The sequence below is a fragment of the Schistocerca gregaria genome, chromosome 2 (genome assembly GCF_023897955.1).
Source record: "Schistocerca gregaria isolate iqSchGreg1 chromosome 2, iqSchGreg1.2, whole genome shotgun sequence".
In the NCBI taxonomy this organism is placed as follows: domain Eukaryota; kingdom Metazoa; phylum Arthropoda; class Insecta; order Orthoptera; family Acrididae; genus Schistocerca; species Schistocerca gregaria.
Window position 1 is genome coordinate 319832838 of NC_064921.1, and position 20328 is coordinate 319853165.

The 20328-nt window shown below is 38.5% G+C and overlaps 1 protein-coding gene across 2 annotated transcripts in view; it reads left to right on the forward strand.

The window, feature by feature from the left end:
- Nucleotides 1–20328, forward strand: part of LOC126336956 (piwi-like protein Ago3) — a 221814-nt gene that overhangs the window by 24720 nt on the left and 176766 nt on the right. For both annotated transcript variants that reach the window (XM_050001156.1, XM_050001157.1), the window contains 3 exons: nt 1589–1721; nt 16935–17278; nt 17624–17770. In XM_050001156.1, the coding sequence (XP_049857113.1) occupies nt 1605–1721; nt 16935–17278; nt 17624–17770 (608 nt within the window). In that variant the 5' untranslated portion in view covers nt 1589–1604. The remainder of the gene's footprint in view (nt 1–1588; nt 1722–16934; nt 17279–17623; nt 17771–20328) is intronic.

The following is a 20328-nucleotide window of genomic DNA, read 5'->3' on the forward strand; positions in this document are numbered from 1 at the left end:
ATTAGAGTATCGTGTAAAAAATTGAAGTATATCGGAGATGAACTTTCCAAATTTTTGCTATCAAAATTTCATGTAGCATATATCTGTACACTTATTAGAGTATCATGTAACAATTTGAAGTGAAACGGACAAGAATCATCAGGTTTTTGGTAACTATGAATGTCTTTATATAGAAGCAATTAATTCAAAGTTAATACATGAAAATAAATAATATCATATGCGTAAAGATTCCAAATGAAAAAGGAATTGGAAGACAAGCTAAGAGCAAATGAAATAGTTAATTATGATTAAAATTATGTGATAAAGGATTAAACATTAGAAAAAATAACAATTAGACCAATTAATTGAAAAAATAATAGTCATTTCGGTGAACATTAAAAAAAAATAATAAAGCACCTGATGAGATTTGAACCCACAACCTTCTATACATCAGGAACGTACCTCAACCACTATGCCACAATTCTACTCTGTGTATTTTTCATCGTTTTTAAGGTTTGGAAAGATGGCGCGAAATTCCAAATTCTTCTTCTGTCAGTTACTTGCAAATGTGGGTCCACCAGAGTGAACAACTGCAGGGTGCTGTACCTAGGACCCTAACTTACATCACCGTGTAGATGGTTTCAAAACGTCAGTCGCACTGGTTGGGTCTTATCCTTGTAAGACTTGTAATACTTGGTGGGTGAATGTGTAGTCGTCTTACTTATGAGAAGCTGGACGTGTGCCTAAAATTAAAATCATCATATTACCGGTACCTTTTCGAACATTTCCAAGGATATGTGTGGCCAATATTCCTTGTTAGTGTTTGTAAGTCATAAAATTATTTTTAATTTTTTTTTGTTACCCTGCACTTTAGTTTTATCAAATAATAATTCTGTTGTTATGAGAAGTAGTTACTGTGCGTACGTGTAGTTTATCTAAGGTTAAAGCTAATAGTTAATTTTAGGGAGCATTGTGGAATGAAAAAGATATGGTACGGACTGTTGACAAAGGTATGTTGAGTTGGTTTGTATGGATAAAGAGGATGAATAAAGAAGGTAGACAAAAAATATAGATGAGTGTGAATAAGGTCAATGTCCATGTATGTACATCAATTACATTGATATTTTAACCCAACTTAGGAATACCCCAATTAAGTTAATAACAATGTACCTACTATATAGTTTGTTCAAGAAATTAGGTTCTCAAAAAAATTTCAATCATTGTGCTGTTGATACTTGATTAAAGAGTTGATTTTTTACTAATGAGTTTGCTGACTACTAGTTTAGACCACGGGGATAACATTTAAATTAAGAACATTAACACAAAATAAAAATTTTAAAATTTAACTTCAGTTCTGTTTCTTGGAGAACTATTCTCAGTGTGTATTTCCAAGCTTTTCTCATTGCTGAGATTTATGTATTATGTAAACTGTAATTTTAAAATGAAAAACTGTCGGTTATGAATATTGTGTACAACTTGTATAATTTAACTCATATCAGCTAATAATACCGTGTCAAAGTAACCCATGTAAGAGTTTGATTCTTAAAACTCCTTTGCATTTGCCTATTAATTTTGAAATGTGCTGATGATCATCTTTTTTCATCCTCAGGCTCTATATAAATAATATGGAGGGCATTGGGAGAGGCGGTCGTGGGGCCAAGCTGCTGGAGGCTCTAAGGGCACAGCAGCGCAGACCTGGCAGTGAGGAACCCGAGGGTTCCCAACCAGCTCCAGATGTTAAGGTACAAACTTTTTATAGAAAATTTCTTGTTCATGATTTATAATGTCCTCTCTTGATGATACTTTTCTACAACGATTATGGTTTTAAAATAATGTTGCTTTTCTTAATGACAACATGGAAAGCATAGATTGCTACTCACCACATAGAGGAGGCATTCAGTTACAGACATTCACAGTAAAAAAGATTGCTCAAATATTATAGCTTTCATATAGTCATCTTTCTGCAGTAGAAACACACACACACACACACACACACACACACACACACACACACACACACACACACACGTTCGGGTTTTTTACAGAAAAAAAGTAGTTTGACTGTGAAGATATAGAGCACACAGTGCTATGATTCTTGATGTTATTATTTCTCACCAAAATCAACTGAAACAGACGCATGTAGTCCAGAAAGTTTTTGACAAAGAGAAACCCATGGGGCTTATAGTTTTCTATTTTGGAGGCGCTGTATAGTGAAGACAGATAGGATTTCAAGAATTTTGTCGGAATTGCATGTGAACAGAGTTGAGCTGCAAGCAATGGTAAACACACATTACAATGGAATCAGTTACCAAGTAGCTATGCAAGGAGTATTTCAGATGGTGGGGTCTTTTCTTAGATGACATAAAGAAAGTGCCACATTTACTAACCAACTGGCAGTATTTATGCGAAAGATCCAGAACCAGGGCAAGGCTGCAGATGAGAGTTGCAGAACATCTCCACAAAATAAATGTCTTGAAGAGAAAGGGACGAAACACAGGAAGAACAGCAAAGAATAAAGGCATGAAATTAAAAGCTGCTTTGTATCAGATGGTGGTGATGTGAAGTGTCAGGAGCAGTAAATAAATATGGGGGGGAAAGACAGTTGTAATTATAACCTTTTGACCAAAAACCTTATAGCTTTAGTTAAGATTTTAAATATTTTTCTCCTTGGCTTGTTCACGCCTTGGAAAAACTTTACATATTTAAGAAACACCTATTTTGTAACATGATAAATCAGCTGTGCTGGACCCACTTTTAGTTTTGACCATTATCGAATGCTCATGTTTGTATTGCATATTCACATTGGTCCCTTTTCTTCTGAATTCAGCAAGTGGTGCAACATTTTTTTTCTGAAACTCCTGTAAACAAATCTTTCCATTTGTATCAGTCTTTGTAGGTGGAATGAGAAAGATCCCACATAGTTTCGTAACTTCAGTTTCTTATAAAAACTAAATAGTTTCTTCTGTAAAACACTCTAAAGTTGCCAATATGTAAACACAAGAAAGAAACAAAGCAGACAACATAGCAGTGCACATGTCCAGTAACTCAACTCTGACATGTTTTTGCTCACTGCCACAAACTACAAACTTGAGAAGAAATTCTACCTACCAGTTTTTCAAAATCACAGTTTCAACCAACTGTTGACAACAGTTAAAAACTAAGTCAAACAATAAGTTGAAAACACTTGTCAATAAAGTTTGTTGGAGTTGGTTTTTAGTGTGAAGGTACCTCGTGCTGGAGTGCATCTGTGTCTCGTACGTCAGCAATTTTGTGACACCCTACTACCTGTCCACCAGATTGCAGCCCTGTCAAAATGCACTCAGTCGGACTCCAGCACCCTGGAATGGTGGCTCCTCCATGTGGTGGGTTGCAGTTATCCTTTTTTTTAGCATCTTTGACTATATTGCTTTCATGCATGATAGTTTCTGAAAACTCTTACCAAATGTACTTTCTAGGTGGTTTGATGTCCTATCTGAAGACTAACTAAGCTTGTGAGTTGTAGCTTTATCAAAAGGAAAATTTACTTGAGAAAAACTATAAAATTACAAGGAGACAGAATGGCTGGCGAGTACTAAACTTCAGGAGGCAAAATGCAATGATAGACTAACTTTAAAAAAATTAAAAGTACTAATGATTGTCACAAATAAAAGTGGAAAATACTATGCAAACTTTTGGAACTGTAAGTGTCCTGCTCAGGAAGGAAAGACTCCTGTAAGTGTAGTTCCGTTGATTGTTATGTTGATGACAGTTTCGTTGTCTGGTCTCATGGATGTGAAAAACTGGTAGAATTCATGGACCACATCAGCTACATCCATTACAGCATCAAATTGACGATTGAAGTAGAGATGGGTAGAGCCTTGCTGTTCCTTGATGTCCTCATCTGCTGTAAAGCAAGTAGGTGTTCCAACTACAGTGTTTACCGGAAACTCGGCCACTTGGACTGATAACTGCATGCTAAAGACTATCACCACCTGCCACAGAAGAGTTTGGCTCTGAGGATCTTGTGACATTGAGTGGAAGCCATCTAACACTGAAAATCTGCCAAAGGAACTAAGCCACTTGCAGAAATTATTCGAGAAAAATGGCTACAGCTACTGTCAGATTTTGCAAGCCATCTTTTGGAAGACATGTAAGCAGAAGGAACCTGTGGCTCAGTAACTGGAAAGATTATCCAGCTGCTAAAAAGACAAAAAAATCCATTCAGCCTTCAGGAATCCAGGTGGCCAGTGAAAGACGATGTAGCCTCAGAACCCCAGGATTATATAAAATACTGTGTGAGAATGGACAGTTTCATGTCGGTCATACTGTGTGTACTGTTGAACAGTGCTGTGTAGAACAAGGTGCTTCTGCTTTTGGTTCCCTGAGAAATCGGTCTTTGCTGAGCAAGCTCTAGAAAATGGGCATTGTTGGGTGAGAATTTTGTAATTGCACGGGCTAATCGTTTCTGGGATAGCATCATAAAAAAGGCATTCGGTATAAAAATTTGTGACAACACCCTTAATAAAGATGGCGGCCAACAGCTAAGCATGGCTTGGAACTTGGCCACCCGAAAGTTGAAGTGGGGGTGCAACAAAAACATTACCTTCCATGACGCTGGAGTGAGCACTAGTGACATCATAGAAGGCAGTGTGGCTATGTAAGGATGGTAGCAACAACTAGAAGACAGTCACCACGTGACAATAGCTGAGGTGTACTGTGTAGAAAGCTCATGGGTTTTAAACTGCTTAACATGGCTGGAATCTGCAGGGAATTTTTCAAACTCTGATGTAGGGATTAATTAGTAGAGGCAAAAGACTACATTCCTGTTATACATCTTTTCTAATCTGAGCACATTCTTGGCCTTCCACTTTTTACCCTCTTGGGTCTTGTACACATTGTATATCACCAGACCTTCCCTATGAATTACTTCTACAAAATGAAAATAATAGGTTACTACTCACCACATAAAGGTGGTGGTGAATCCCAGGCAGACACAATGAAAAGACTGCTAAACATTTAAACTTCCCAACAAAAAAGTTCTTCAGAATCACACACACACACACACACACACACACACACACACACACACACACACACAATTGCAACTCAGACACATGGCTACTAGCTATGTGTGTTTCATAATATTGTTGTCACTCCTACGTATCTCAGAATTTCAAACATATTGTACCATTTTAATTGTTAAATCCTTTTTGAGGTCAACAAATCCTATGATTCTATGGATTTTTCTTCACTTGTGCTTCCATTATCAAGTGCAACGTCAGAACTGCCTCTGTGGTGCCTTTACTTTCCAAACTCATCATCATCTAACAGATCTACAGTTTTCTTTTCCATTTTTCTGTATATTACTCTAGCCAGCAATTTGAATGTATGAGCTGTTAAGTTGATTATGTGATAGGTTGCAAACTTATATGCTTTTGCTGTGATCAGAATTGTGTGGATGACATTTTTTCAACATTTTGACAGTATTCTGTCAGTCTCATACATTCTACTCACCCACTTCAATATTAATTTGATTGCCACTTTACCCATTGATTTTAAGTGTTCTGATAGAACGTTATCTACCCCATCTACCCTATTTGATCTCAACTGTTCTGTAGCTCTTTTAAATTCTGGCTCTTATACTGGATGTCCTATCACTTCATATCAACTTCAGGTTTCTGTTCTTACATGCCGTCAGACATTTCATCCCCCTCATAGAGGCCTTCAGTTTGCTCTCACCATGTATCAGCTCTTTCCTCTGTGTTTGACAGTGGTGCGTCCATTGTACTCTTGGTGTCACCGTTTTTGTTTTCAATTTCACTATATGTCAAATTAGTTCCTCTGACAATAATTTGTTTTCCAGTAAGAAAAACGGTCATCATTGGCCCTAATGTTATCCATTTTGTTTACTGCATTGCAGATAGATGACATTGTGACTAATGCTGACCTCCTTTCTGCCCATCACCGTTGTGGAGCACAATCTTTCCCATGAAACCAAACATAATGAACATTTCTTTTTAGGTTTATTCATTTTTCTTGCAGCCATTTCACTGTTTCTTGTCAGCATTTCATTTCATTTCTAAGTGACTTACTTTGATGTATTCTTTCCCTGAAATTTTTTTTTGCATTTTTTTCTCATGTCCAATATTTATGCTTGCTTTTTTCAGAGATGTCCATCTCTCTCCAGCTGAATTGCATACCGTGTTATTCCTTATGCTGTATCCACATCATCGGCATCTTCAAATGTGTGTCGTCTTTCCATAGTACTTCAGTATCCCACTTCCAGCCTGGTTCTTCTGGACAATTCTCTAAACTTTCAGTCTACTCTTTATCATTACTTAACTGTGGTATGAGTCTACATCGTCTCCTGGGTATGCCTTACAATCCAATATCTGATTGCAGAAACTCTCTCTCTTTCTGGCCTTGATTTATCCAGCTGGAAACTCCCAGTGTCTCCAAGCCTTCTCCAAATATATGTCATCATCTTGTGATTCTTGAATGGAGTATTTGCTATTACTATCTGAAATTTATTGCGGAACTCAGATGGTCTTCTTTCTCTCTCATTCCTAGTACCAAGCCCATATTCTCCTAACCTCCAATTTCTTCTCCTACAACCGTGTTCCAGTCCCCTTGAGATTGTTAGAGTTTCCATGTTGCATACTGAATGACCCATTCAGTATCCTCATATACTTTCTTTGTCTTCATCTTCCTCTTGCAACATCAGTATGTACATCTGAACTGTTGTTGGCGTTGATTTGCTGTTGATCCAAATGAGACCAACCCTATCGTTGAACTGTTCACAGTAACTCTCTCTCTGCATGGAAAATAAAAGTAGAGAGAAAATCTGTATCTACCTCCAGTCTCGAGAAAGTGGCTTATATGTGGTGCATTCAGTTCCTCTCACAAGTGCAAACAATGAAGTGACAGTGAAATATTAGTAACATCCTTTGTATGTCGTAAGGTTCAATATAGCGAAATGAGATTTCAGCAAATTATAGCACTCGGAGCAGAGTATTTTGCCATATAGTTAATATGTGTAACATTATTTGCTGTGATGTATTGCTACCTGCACAAGTTTTCGCTGGGCTAATGTAATTTTTTAAGAGTCATTTCTGTTCCCATAGAGACCAATACACCAACATTTATTGGATAACTGCAGTCTTCATGGTGTGTTACTTATTTAGCTACTCCTCCGATCTTACAAAAACAGTGTACCAGTTGCAGAGATTGAAACAATAGCACAGAGCACTCAATTTTGTTTCTTAATAGTGTGATTAATATCTGCATATGTTAGCTGATTCCGACACATTTTCAGTTCACCTGCTTGCAAGTAAAGGTCACCATTTGCAGCCACTGAGAGGCTCTAGACCTGTTAGATTAACAGGTAACAGTGTAACCAGTTGTTACAGAATAAAGGATTTTTAAGGCACTCACCATCTGTCAGCCACAGGTCTTGGGGAGAGGAAAGAGCTCATCTGCCTCAGTTTTATAAGGCTTTTATGTGGTCCAGTTACAATATGGTTGTCAGGTGTACGGATAAACTGTCTCAATTTTTGAAGATCAACAATACTATTAGGAACAAGGTTATCCAGTTATGCGCAAGTGCCTTCTCAACCAGCCTCTGTGCTGTAGTTAAATCCGTACTATCCATATGGTGGCAATTCATTGAAATGTTATTCACTAATTGCTCATGGATGAAAGTCATTTAGATGCACTTTCTGTATTGGCACTTCCTGTAAAACTATTCCCAGTAATAGAGCTGGCAGCCACTCAGAACTGTAAAGAGCTTAAAGATAATTTTTTATTTTATTGAGCTCAAAAGAGATGATGCTCATGACTTCACTAATAAAGTGAAATGTAAAATAGAGTGAGTGGCATCCCAGCAAGAACTTGCATGATGCAGATCAGGACTCTGCACGTGCCACTCATGGGTACTATGGTGATTGATCCAATGTCCTGGGAAATGATAGTGTTTATATTTGCCTGCACTAATTTCAAAATGTGGTTGGCCATCATCTTGCATGAAAAAAAAGTTCATTGATATTTTAGAAAGTGGGCACAATTGGCCAAATCTGATTTTTCAGCATGGCTAGGCACTAGTCTGAGTTCCTTGTGTTCTCAAGAAGGAATGGACAGGTAAGTTGATTTCATCTCATGACACACTGAACCAGTAATGAGGGGTGACATGGCATTTACTCGTGGCGGCGTGCAGAGAACTTCTTACCTAGTAATGGGATTTATGGCCATTTGTAAATCTTTCATATGAAACACAACTTTTTCATTCTAGATTATGGCCAAAAATAATGGAGGAAAGTTTCTGAAAAAATCTAGCGCAGTTTCTCTATACTTCTGATGACGAGAGTCTGGTGCATACAAACAGCAGTAATGAAATTTCCATGAAAGAAATTCCACTTCTATCTACATATATACTCCCCAATCCACCATACGGTGCATGGCGAAGGGTACCTTGTACCACAACTAGCATCTTCTCTCCCTGTTCCACTCCCAAACAGAACAAGGGAAAACTGACTGCCTATATGCCTCTGTACGAGCCCTAATATCTCTTATCTTATCTTTGTGGTCTTTCCTCGAAATGTAAGTTAGCGGCAGTAAAATTGTACTGCAGTCAGCCTCAAATGCTGGTTCTCTAAATTTCCTCAGTAGCAATTCATGAAAAGAATGCCTCCTTTCCTCTAGAGACTCCCATCCGAGTTCCTGAAGCATTTCCGTAACACTCATGTGATGATCAAACCTAACAGTAACATATCTTGCATCCCGCCTCTGAATTGCTTCTATGTCCTCCCTCAATCCAACCCGATAGGGATTCCAATCGCTTGAGCAGTACTCAAGAATAGGTCGTATTAGTGTTTTATAAGCGGTCTCCTTTACAAATGAACCACACCTTCCCAAAATTCTACCAATGAACCGAAGACGACTATCCGCCTTCCCCACAGCTGCCATTACATGCTTGTCCCACTTCATATCGCTCTGCAATGTTACACCCAAATATTTAATCGACGTGACTGTGTCAAGCGCTACACTACTAATGGAGTATTCAAACATTACGGGATTCTTTTTCATTTCATCTGCATTAATTTACATTTATCTATATTTAGAGTTGGCTGCCATTCTTTACACCAATCACAAATCCTGTCCAAGTCATCTTGTTTCCTCCTACAGTCACTCAACGACGACATCTTCCCGTACACCACAGCATCATCAGCAAACAGCCGCACATTGCTATCCACCCTATCCAAAAGATCTTTTATGTAGGTAGAAAACAACAGTGGACCTACCACACTTCCCTGGGGCACGCCAGATGATACCCTCACCTCCAATGAACCCTCACCATTGAGGACTACGTACTGGGTTCTATTACGTAAGAAGTCTTCGAGCCACTCACATATTTGGTAACCAATCCCATATGCTTGTACCTTAGTTAGGAGTCTGCAGTGGGGCATCGAGTCAAACGCTTTGCGGGCGTCAAGGAATATGGCATCCGTCTGATACCCTTTATCCACGGTTCGCAAGATGATATGAGAAAAAAGGGCGAATTGCGTTTCACAAGAGCGATGCTTTCTAAAGCCGTGCTGATGCATGGACAGCAACTTCTCTGTCTCAAGGAAATTCATTATATTCGAACTGAGAATCTGTTTGAGAATCCTGCAACTAACCGATGTTAATGATATTGGTCTGTAATTTTACCGTTATTATATACAGGCGTCACCTGCACTTTTTTCCAGTCGCTCAGGACTTTACGTTGGGCAAGAGATTCGCGATAAATGCAAGCTAAGTAAGGAGCCAATGCAGTAGAGTACTCTCTGTAAAACCGAATTGGAATCCCATCAGGACCTGGTGATTTATTTATTTTCAACCCATTCAGCTGCTTCACAATCCCAGGGATGTCTATCACTATGTCCTCTATACGGTAATCTGTACGAGACTCAAACGGCGGTATGTTTCTACGATCATCCTGCGTGAAAAATTTCTCAAACGCTAAATTTAAAATTTCAGCTTTCGTTTTGCTGTCTTCCGTTGCCAGGCCAGACTGATCAGACAGTGACTGGTTGGAGGCCTTCGATTCGCTTACCGATTTAACGTAAGACCAGAATTTCATTGGGTTTTCAGCAAGATTATTTGCTAAGGTATGACAGTGGTAGTGGTTGAATGTTTTGTGCATCTCTCTTTTTACAGCAGCACGAATCTCTACTAACGTTTGCCTGTCCTCATTCTCCCGATCTTTCTTGTATCGCCAGTGCAACTGTCTTTGCTTCCTGAGTATTCTCCGAATTGCGCTGTTAAGCTATGGTGGGTCTTTTCCGTCCATAACCCACTTTTTCGGCCCATACTTGCCCAATGCGTGATTTACAATGTGTTTAAAATTTACACATAATTCTTCCATGTCCATCATACTGGAAGTAAATGAAGTCGATTCATTTACTAAGTGGGATGCTAACAACTGCTTATTTGTTCTTTCTAGTAAGAATACTCTCGTAGCCTTCTTGACAGACTTTTTAACTTTCGTAACCATAGTCGTAATGACAACATCATGATCACTAATCCCTGTCTCAACACTCACACTGTCGATGAGGTCTGGTCTGTTCGTGGCTACCAGATCTAAAATATTTCCATTACATGTTGGCTGTCGATTTAGCTGCTCAAGACAGTTTTCGGATAATGTGTTCAAAAGTAATTCACACGACGGCTTGTCTGTAATGAATCCATAGACATCCCAGTCTATACTACGTAAGTTGAAGTCCCCTCCGACTAATATAGCATGAGCCGGGTACTTCTGCGATACAGAGTGTAGACTCCCTTTGAATGATTCTAGAACTGCCACGGTGAAACCTGGTGGCTGGTAATAACACCCAACAATTAACTTTATTTCTCCTAGCCCTGTTAAAAGTGTCCAGATAACTTCACAATAACACTCTACTTCGACCTCAGTAGACACAATATTTTTGTCAACTGCAATGAAGACACCAACTCCTATGGTGTCTAATCTGTCTTTCCGATACATGTTCCAACCCTCACTAAATATTTCAGAACTTCCTATCTCAGGTTCAGCCAGGTCCCAGTCCCGAGAATAATTTGCGCGCCACACGCTTCCTGGAGGGCAGTAAAATCAGGAACTTTATTCCGAACTCTCTGAAAATTTACTGCTAATATCTTGATAGCTGAAGTGTCTTTACACTGAGCACGTCCTGATTTCCCTGCCTGCACGTCGACTGGTGAGTGTTCATCGGGACACCTCGCACTACTGCCTAGTCCTAAAAAACCCCATGTGCATGCCACAAGTACTCTGCTACCCGACTAGCTGCTTCCTTTGTGTAGTGCACCCCTGACCTATCTAGGGGCGTCCTACAATTCCCCACCCAATAGTGCAAGTCTACAAATCTGCAACCAAGACCGTCACAGAGTCGGATGAAGCCTCTGGTTGAGACCCTCCACTCGGCTCCAAACCAAAGGACTCCGATCCGCTCTGGGAACGATGCTGCAAATAGAGTGCTCCATTTGAATGACATTCTGGATAATGTATAGCCCTGACCAGTTTCACGGGCTTCCTGACGTGTTGATTTTTTGGAGCTTTATGTGAAAAATTCCCACACCAATTGTGCATTTTCCTGGCACTGTCCTGGGATGACCACTTCTTCCGATGTCCACCACATATCCTGTGATCGTCAGTTTTTATGGGGCAATTCTTAATTGCCATTGGATTTGAAGTAGTTTGAGGCCTACATACAGTCCATTACCATTTCTGTACAAATATCACAGAATGCCACACTTGGATGTTAAGAGGCCATCTGAGTGCACTCACACAAACGGAAGTCTAGCGATAAATAATTCCCATCCAGCCTGAATTTGAGCTGTGAAATTCCTCATCTCTTCCAGCACACTGTTTGCATTGCACCTAGCAGAGAAAAAGAATGCTTGCTGTATGATTATCTACAGATTTTGACTTCCCAATAAAGTTATTATATTCAGTATTGAGGTGTATGCAGTATGGAAGACACTGAAAAAATGAGGCATCACCAAGGGAAGAAATTTATTGTGATCAAATTCCCTGAAAACTGCAGATGTGCTGCAACTAATGTGAGCAGCAGAGAGAATGGGCCCTTCATACACAGGAAAATAACTAGTTCGTAGGGAGGAACAGTATGCTACTGTTGTATTCACCAACATAGTTTTGGTGTTCAAGATAATGGGTAGCAGTGTTTTATTCAGTGGTTTGGTATTAAACTAATTTGTAAATGAGAATCTTATTATATTACATTGAGTAATTACTAAATAATTTTTCTCCTGGCTAAAGATTTGGTCAAGTTGCTAAAGAACTCCAAGTTAACATCGTGTTAAAGTGTTGTCTGTAAGTTGTTTAAGTGTCACTAATCACAGTTCATATAACAGATTCTATGCAACTATTGATTATGATGGAAATAGTTATCTTCAGCAAAATGATCGTTAAAACCACCGAATATCAGCCACGCACAACACTGACGTATGTTACCTGAAACAATATTCTTCGCAACTCATGTGTAATGAATTTCGGCTCCATACACCAGCTAAAAAGTTTCTTATAAGGATCGTGCTATGAGCACTGTTTTTAAAGAACCGATCTGATTCGAATAATTTTCATTAAAATGAGTTCGGGACCACCGGTGCACATTTATTTTTACACGTTTGTATTACGTTCGGCATTTATGTCTGCAGAGTTGCGTAATTTGAATTTGTCGTTGAGTTAATTGTTAAGATGGCGGCAGACAGTTGATAGAGACTTTCTATTGTTAGAGCAAATAAGGAAGTATTTGAAATGCTTACTAAACTTTATAAACTCTACTTTCGTATTGTGCACTATTTAGACTTCATCAAGTAAACATTTGATTTGTTTCTAAGGAAAACACAGACAAAAAAGCGATACAAATCGCTTTCATCAATGGCTGAGCTCGTTGCAGCGGAAAGAAATAATTAACACAGATAATGCTTACTGAGAGAGGAATTAAAGTTACAAATAATTATTCACTCATATTTATAATAATGAACTCTATTTTCAAGTAATAATTAACAAATAATTACAGTTTAACAGATCTCAGTTTGATTTGCGTCTGCAAACTACAAAAGCCAACCAACAAAAGGTATCAACAAAGGAAGACAAATGCAGATCATAAAAGGAATTTACAAGTATCATTGTCTTTGTATGATACACATTGATATATCCAATTACATCATAGAATATTATATAAATAATTAATATTTATCATTGTTTTCACTATTTTTTTATGTGTTGAATAGATAATGTTTATTACTGTTACAGGCATAATTTCCTCTCGTCACACTGTAGCTAAAATTTATTTCGTGGATGTTACAGCAGGAAGTGAATCCCCAACCATAGAAGAATAATTGCTGTATTTGGGTGGTGTGCTTGCTAACTTGGTATCAGTCTAGTCACAGTGCACACAATACTAGAACACAAATAATGTGGGCAACACAATAAGCAACAAATTAGTCATATATTAAAAGTATAAACCATGTAAATAATCATCTTTGGTTTCATGCCCAGGCATGACATTATTGCAAAATTTCTGCACCTAGTTTAGCCTAACTCAGTGTACATTGGCTAAGTAATCTAATAGTTGTTGAGTCTGGACTGCTCATGTTGAGTAGTGATAAACTGTGACACTCGGCATTGACTATCTGATTTATCGCTCATTGATAGCTGCTGGCCAATAACTACAGCAACTGTAGATAACGGGATGGCAACTGACACTCTTGTGACAACTAATCGGGAACATGTGGCCACATGAAGCTGCACATATGCGTTTGTCCACAAATTATAGAAGAATGTCCATCTGCGAACTGTTTGACCAATGAGGTAGTTAGCCCTATGTAGCAGCTAACATATGGGGGCATGCTGGAAATTAATGCCTCTGAATTTTTTTAATGAAAATTCTTAAAGCTTCTTTGAACAAAGTAAACATTATTAACATATTTATTCTTCATGCCTACATATTTATTGTTCACAACAAGCACATTTCTGTCAATGAGAGACTACTCTGTTAATACTGTCACTGTAGAATGGTTGACGCTGACAGAGCCACAACCTGACCTCTGCTTACTCGGCTTCATCGCTATCAAAGTGAAGTTTCTCAAGGTGCTCATTAAGTTTGGAAACAGATGAAAACAGGATGGGACCAAGTTAGGACTTGAGGATGCTCAGTGACAAAGAATCCAAGGTGACGAATTATTGCAGATATTGCTGTGCTTGCGTGTGACCTGGCGTTGTCATGCTGAAGACTAGGGTGCTCGATGTGTGGACAAATTTCATTGAATTTGAAACTTGGTTAAAGCAAGCATTTTCTCATGCAACGACACAGTTCAGTTACACACCGCCAATTGTGTGCCACTGTTCAAGCCCTCTAGTGATAGGGGGCTGCAAATATGTAGACATGATAAATAAAAAGAAGAATGTTAATAACATTGGTTTTCTTTTAAATAAGATTCAAAAGTTTTAACAAAAGTATGGAGGCACTACTTTTCAGCATGCTCTCATAACTAGTTGCGTGATGGAAGTATCAGTAGGTTCCTATTAAGTGCACCATGTATGTGCCAACTGATCATAACTGTGTGGCACAATTCTTGAAACTGCTTGCCTTGTGGTACCCTTTGTTGTTAGAGCTGTGCACTCTGTGTGAGTGGATACAGGGTCAGTGAAGCCAGCAGGGAGTTCTGGCTTGCCTCATAGCAGTCACTTCAGTGAGTCAAAAGTTGCCCTGACCTATCTACAAATAGGACCTGCCAATTAACATACATTTTGTTGGGTTTGTGGCCTACTTATCACCATATACCAAAATATATTTTGTATTTTGATACAAGGATTGAAAAAATGTTTGGGGACTTACACACTATGAATGGTTGTGACCATACTTATAAATTTTTGTTATCTTTGTCAAAGCTGGAAGTTGTTGTGCATTACATAGATTGGCTGGACCTTGTTTAGACCTCCTGTGATTTGTCATGGGTGCTGTATATGACAAGATCTTTTGTGTTCAATTTATCATTTTTAGTGAAAATTTCTTAAATTTATGTTGGGGGAGGGGGGGGGGGGGCGGCATGTGTGGTTTAGTTCCAGTTGAAATCTTCAACATTTCCACTTTTAATCACATTTGCCACACGTTTCAATTTGTGCACTAAAATCTTCAGTATCTTTTACCCCAACATACGTCAATCTTCATTATTCCATGTGACTGTGAAAGCCAAATTTGTTGTACGGAAATAAATTATGAGTCTTGGATTGTGGAACCATTGGAAACATCAAATGTTATCATCAACATTATCATATCATTTGAAACTGACAGAAGATAAATATCCAAGCAGCAAACAAAAATGCAGCTAAAGTTTACTTATATGTAAAAAGCTTCTTTGCACGTTAAGTTAATTATACATTTCTAGACATTTCTAGGGAATATTTTGATTTTGATACTAACTACTGTAGTAAATTGGGGAAAAAATTCTGAGAAACTGTCTTACTTGTTTTACTGTCATTGTATCCAATGAAGGAAGTACAGGGTGGAGCAGAGGAAATGAAAGTTTTTTGAACCGCCAGTAAGTGATGACGGGAGACGGATATTGATCTTGAATGAATGTTGACAGACTACCCATACAATGCAGTTTCAGTTGCTATGGAGCGTTGGAGTATAGAGCATCATGAGTTCGTTATCAAGCAGCACTTTAGAAACAATGATTCAGTAGTCACAATGCAATGACTTTTCCGTCAGGATTTTAGAGTTGGACGTAGAGGTGCAGTGCCTGATTGAAATACTATACTCCGATGGGTTGCAGCGTTTAGAAGTTCTGGATCTGTGATGAAAAAGAAACCGCTTGGTCTTCCCCATTCAGTTTGTATTCTGGAAAATGTAGACTGAGTTAGAACGGTAGTTCTTGCTAGCCCAAAACAATTGGTTAGGCGACGGGCTGTAGCGCTGGGTATGTCACGTCGTTCGCTTCACTGCATCTGACATGGGGATCTTAAGTTTCACCTGTACAAGATAATGATCATCCAGCAGCTTAGTGAAGGGAATTTTGTGCAGCGCAGGGAGTTTTGTTGCGTAATGGACGAAATTGTTACAGAAGGTGCCGATGCTACTGTCTTTATGAGCAATAAGCACATTTTTATGTTAATGGTTAAGTCAGTGTTCAGAATTGTCAGTATTGGGTGCCGGAGAACTCACATGAATTACACCAAAGACTTCTCCACACTTTAAAAGTAACAGTGTGGTGCTGCATTTCAAAGATGGGGATTGTTTGACCCTATTTTTTTGAAGAGGAAGGAACTGCACTTACTGTGACATCAGCATGCTACGTTAAAATGTTGAACAACCAGAACTTAAAAGGTGTCAAGTGAACATGAGAGAAATATGGTTTCAGCAGGACAGTGTCACAGGTCACACAGGGAGAGCATCCATGGAAGTGGTTCGACAAACGTCCCAAGGACATGTTATTTCGAGATATGGTGATATTTACTGGCCTCCTCGTTCACCCGATTTGTCTATATGCCACTTCTTTTTGTGGGAATATTCAAAATCAAAAGTCTACATGATCAAGCCTCTCACAATCGATGACCTGAAGAATTCCATTCGTCAGGAAATTGAAGCTGTGCTGAATGAAATGTGGGAGAGTGCCATGCGTAGCTTTTGGGAGAGGATCCAAATTTGTATCCAGCAAGGACGACGTCATCTCCAAGACATTATTTTTCGAACCTAATTAAAATATGTATATTTCAAAACTGCTTTAAAAATCTATCACTTAATACTTGTTTTTATTATTTTTATCACAATATTTGTCCTGGTCATTCAATACTGAAAAATCTGTGTTTCCACTGCTCCTCCCTGTACATGCTTCCTGTTTAAAAATTTACAGCTAACAAGCTGCATATTGACACACACACACACACACATTATTTCTGAAATTATTGCATTGGACAGTCTGGATTTTCCCGCGGACGTGGAGTGTTGCTTCCTGAACAGCATGTTGCATCTCCACAAGAAACTGCTGAAGCCTCATCCCGTGAAGCACCATTGGTTGGAGGTGGTCGTGGACAAAAACTAATGGCACTTATAAAAACATCACAGCACAGAGTACAAAGTACAACACCAGGGCTAGTGTCAACATCTGTTGTTTCTACTACTACTGCTATACCAGCAGCAGCATCAACATCATCATCATCATCATCATCAGCAGCAGCAGCAGCAGCAGCAGCTCCCACTCCTGCAGTAAGACCAGTGGGCAGGGGTCGTGCGGCACTGTATGAAGCACTTCGTAGTATGCCGTAAGTACATTTGAACTGGCAGTGAATGGAATTTGTTACTGCATAGGATTTGTTCTTAGACACTGTTGAAAACCTATTTTTCCTTTTGAGATTGTTACTTTGTAAGTAGGTAATAGAGAGAATAGAATTGCTAAATGTATATGGCTTACTGATATTTAAATAGGCTGTTATTCGGGGTATTGAACTTGCAAAAACCAATGAAAATATATTTCAAAATGGTAGCATATAGCCACACAATAGATATTACTGTCTGTTCTATCCAGTTTTCATGTTTGGCATTTATTCAGTTTGTATTAGTTTTATGAAAGTGGAGCTATTAAAATTAATATATTATACAACTTGCAGTGGAACCTCAAGAGGTATACCTGCTCCTGTACCTACACAGAAGCCTCCAGAGACAGCCATACCAGTGGAATCTCTGGCCCAAAAGATGGAGCAGGTGGAAATAGAGCGAAAACCCCCAGTAGTGTGTATGGGACAACAGGGAGAACGGTAAGAATTCATTACAGAGCCTTTTTCTTGACTGACTGACTTATTGTGCAAATTTTCTGTTTATTCATGATTCAATATATTTTGACTGCTTAAAGTTCTTCATATTTTTTGAAGCTTTCAGTTTAACATTAACTTAATCATGAAAGATTTTTGATACTTGTGATGAATGCAATTAATGACTTTCTCCTGCTTGACTAATAATACCTTTGTTATGGTCACCTATTTCCTACAGTGTGATCTGCAAACATCCACCAGGGCTTAAATATTAATAACCTTGTCTCTTCACTTCTCATATCAGGAAATTTTAGGAATAACTCTGTTTGCTCATCAGCTTACTGAATATATTCGGGGAATGGATCTGTGCGAAACTTAGATTATTACTGCTATTACACAGGTCTGTTGCTTTTAGTTGTAAGGTAGCCACCCACTCCCATTCTATCAACTTTTTTTCTCTCCTCCTTGTGATGAACACACCTGCTTTCTTTGTCAGTACTTCAAGTACCTGGCATGGAGTGCAGTAAATCCGGTCTAGTATCCGGTATCAAACACTGTTGCCTTACTTAATGCTAGTTGGTTACCAACAAACTTGTTTCACTACCCAGATAAGTTAAGGAAAAGGTCATGTAATAAGTCGTGACTGGATTGTGTGTACAGATACTTGTAGTTTTTCAAGATGGAGAATAAAACACATACAAACACATTTGAGGAAACTGTAACACATGGATTGAATGTTTTAGACCATTCTAGTCAGCAAGTTCATGTAGTAAAATGTGCCAGCATTATTATTATTGTTATCATTATTACATCACTGAAAGGTGAATGTTATGTTAAAAGGCAGACTAAGAAATTTGTTATCAACTGTGATTTGTTTCCAAATCACATATTTTTTCAGGCACTTGCTTTACTGCTATACCACCAGGCCCAAGCCTTCAGATTCGCTGAGATAAGCATACATGCAGGTCCAGCAGTGCACCCTGTTGTGCGATCAGAAAGGCCAGTGTTATAACAATCTCTGTCTGTGAAGATCTCCTAAAGTAAGTGGAAGCATTAAAGCAGGTGTTGCAATGCCTCATAAATATCAAAGGATTCAGTGTGACTTAAAGAGGGTAGCCCTTATGGAATGCACAAAAAATTGATTATTTTCCTTTTTTTTCAGGTAAAATAAAAAGTTATCTAAATCTAATGATATAGTTTTATTCCTGATACTTTTGCCTTTAAGGAATCCTTTTGTAACTACATCAGACACTCCATATAACCACTGCACCAGATTGAAGGACCCCTTGCAGCCAGAACACTGGTCATTGGTGACAATTCCCAAAGCCCTTCCACTAGACCTCTAACAGATTAATTTTGTACAAGTCATTTTCAATCTATTTTATATCAACATCCTTAGGATAATTGAAAAACATGAAGTTCTAACAGAATGGTGATATCTTCAGACAAATGTCATTTTGAAACTTCCTGGCAGTTTAAAACAGTGTGCTGGAACAAGAATTGAACTCAGGACTTTTGCCTTTCACGGGCAAATGCTTTGCCAACTGACCTATCCAGGCACGACTCACGACCTGTCCTCACAGCTTTACTCCTGCCAGTGTGGAAATGTCATTTTCTTTACCCACAAAACCAAGCAGTGAAAGTAGACTTTTGAAGATACCATAAAATGGCTATGTACGCTGATAGAGGACTCAGTTTAGAATGCCGGCATCAAACTGTGATCAAAATGGTATGTACTGTTTCCAAGATTAGTTACCAACCAATTGGAAAAATAAGCTTATGAAGCAAAAGTGTTTAAAGTTATGAATTAAATTTTTTGTAGTTAAGCATCGAAGCTGAGAACTGACACCTGTGATTCCATAATTTGTGTAAAGGCTTTTCTTTTTGACTTTCTGATGATGGGCAGTGCCTGAAATGTGTCAGTATAATAAATAAATCTTGAACAAGAAGTCACCAGTTTATTCTAGCAACCTATTGATCATTGGCAGAAGTATCCTCAAGTCTGCCATGGTCGTAGGCCTCCAACATGACTTTGTCTCCTCTTAAAGGGGATATTAGACAATAATCTGCCATGAATGGTAAAAGTCCAGCACAGCAGCCAGCTGGCAGTAGAGTTGATGTAGCCAAGAGAATTAGCTGTCACATTATCCATGCTCGAAAATAGAAAGCAATTCTAAACTACCATCAATTTGCTCATGTACAGAAGGGTTTATTCAGAGTATGTTTTGTGCTTTTTGTTGTTTATGTTATACTGTTTTTGTTGATATTGGTGATCAGCAGATAGCTTAATATTTTCATATTGGAGATTTGTTGCACATTTTTTAGTGATTAAATTTTCATAAAAGGCAGTAACTAAAGAGGAACAATACTTTTTGCCAACAAACTTACTATACAAGCTGTTTGTGAAAAGCATTTGTTGTACTGGTAGCTGTTCTAGAAATGGATTGGACCAAACAAGCGTTAATTCATGTGTATAGCAAAGAATGGCGTTACTTCCAACTGGGTGAAAATGTCTCATTCATTACTCTGTCACCTAAATAAAATACTTCCTCTATCACTGACAG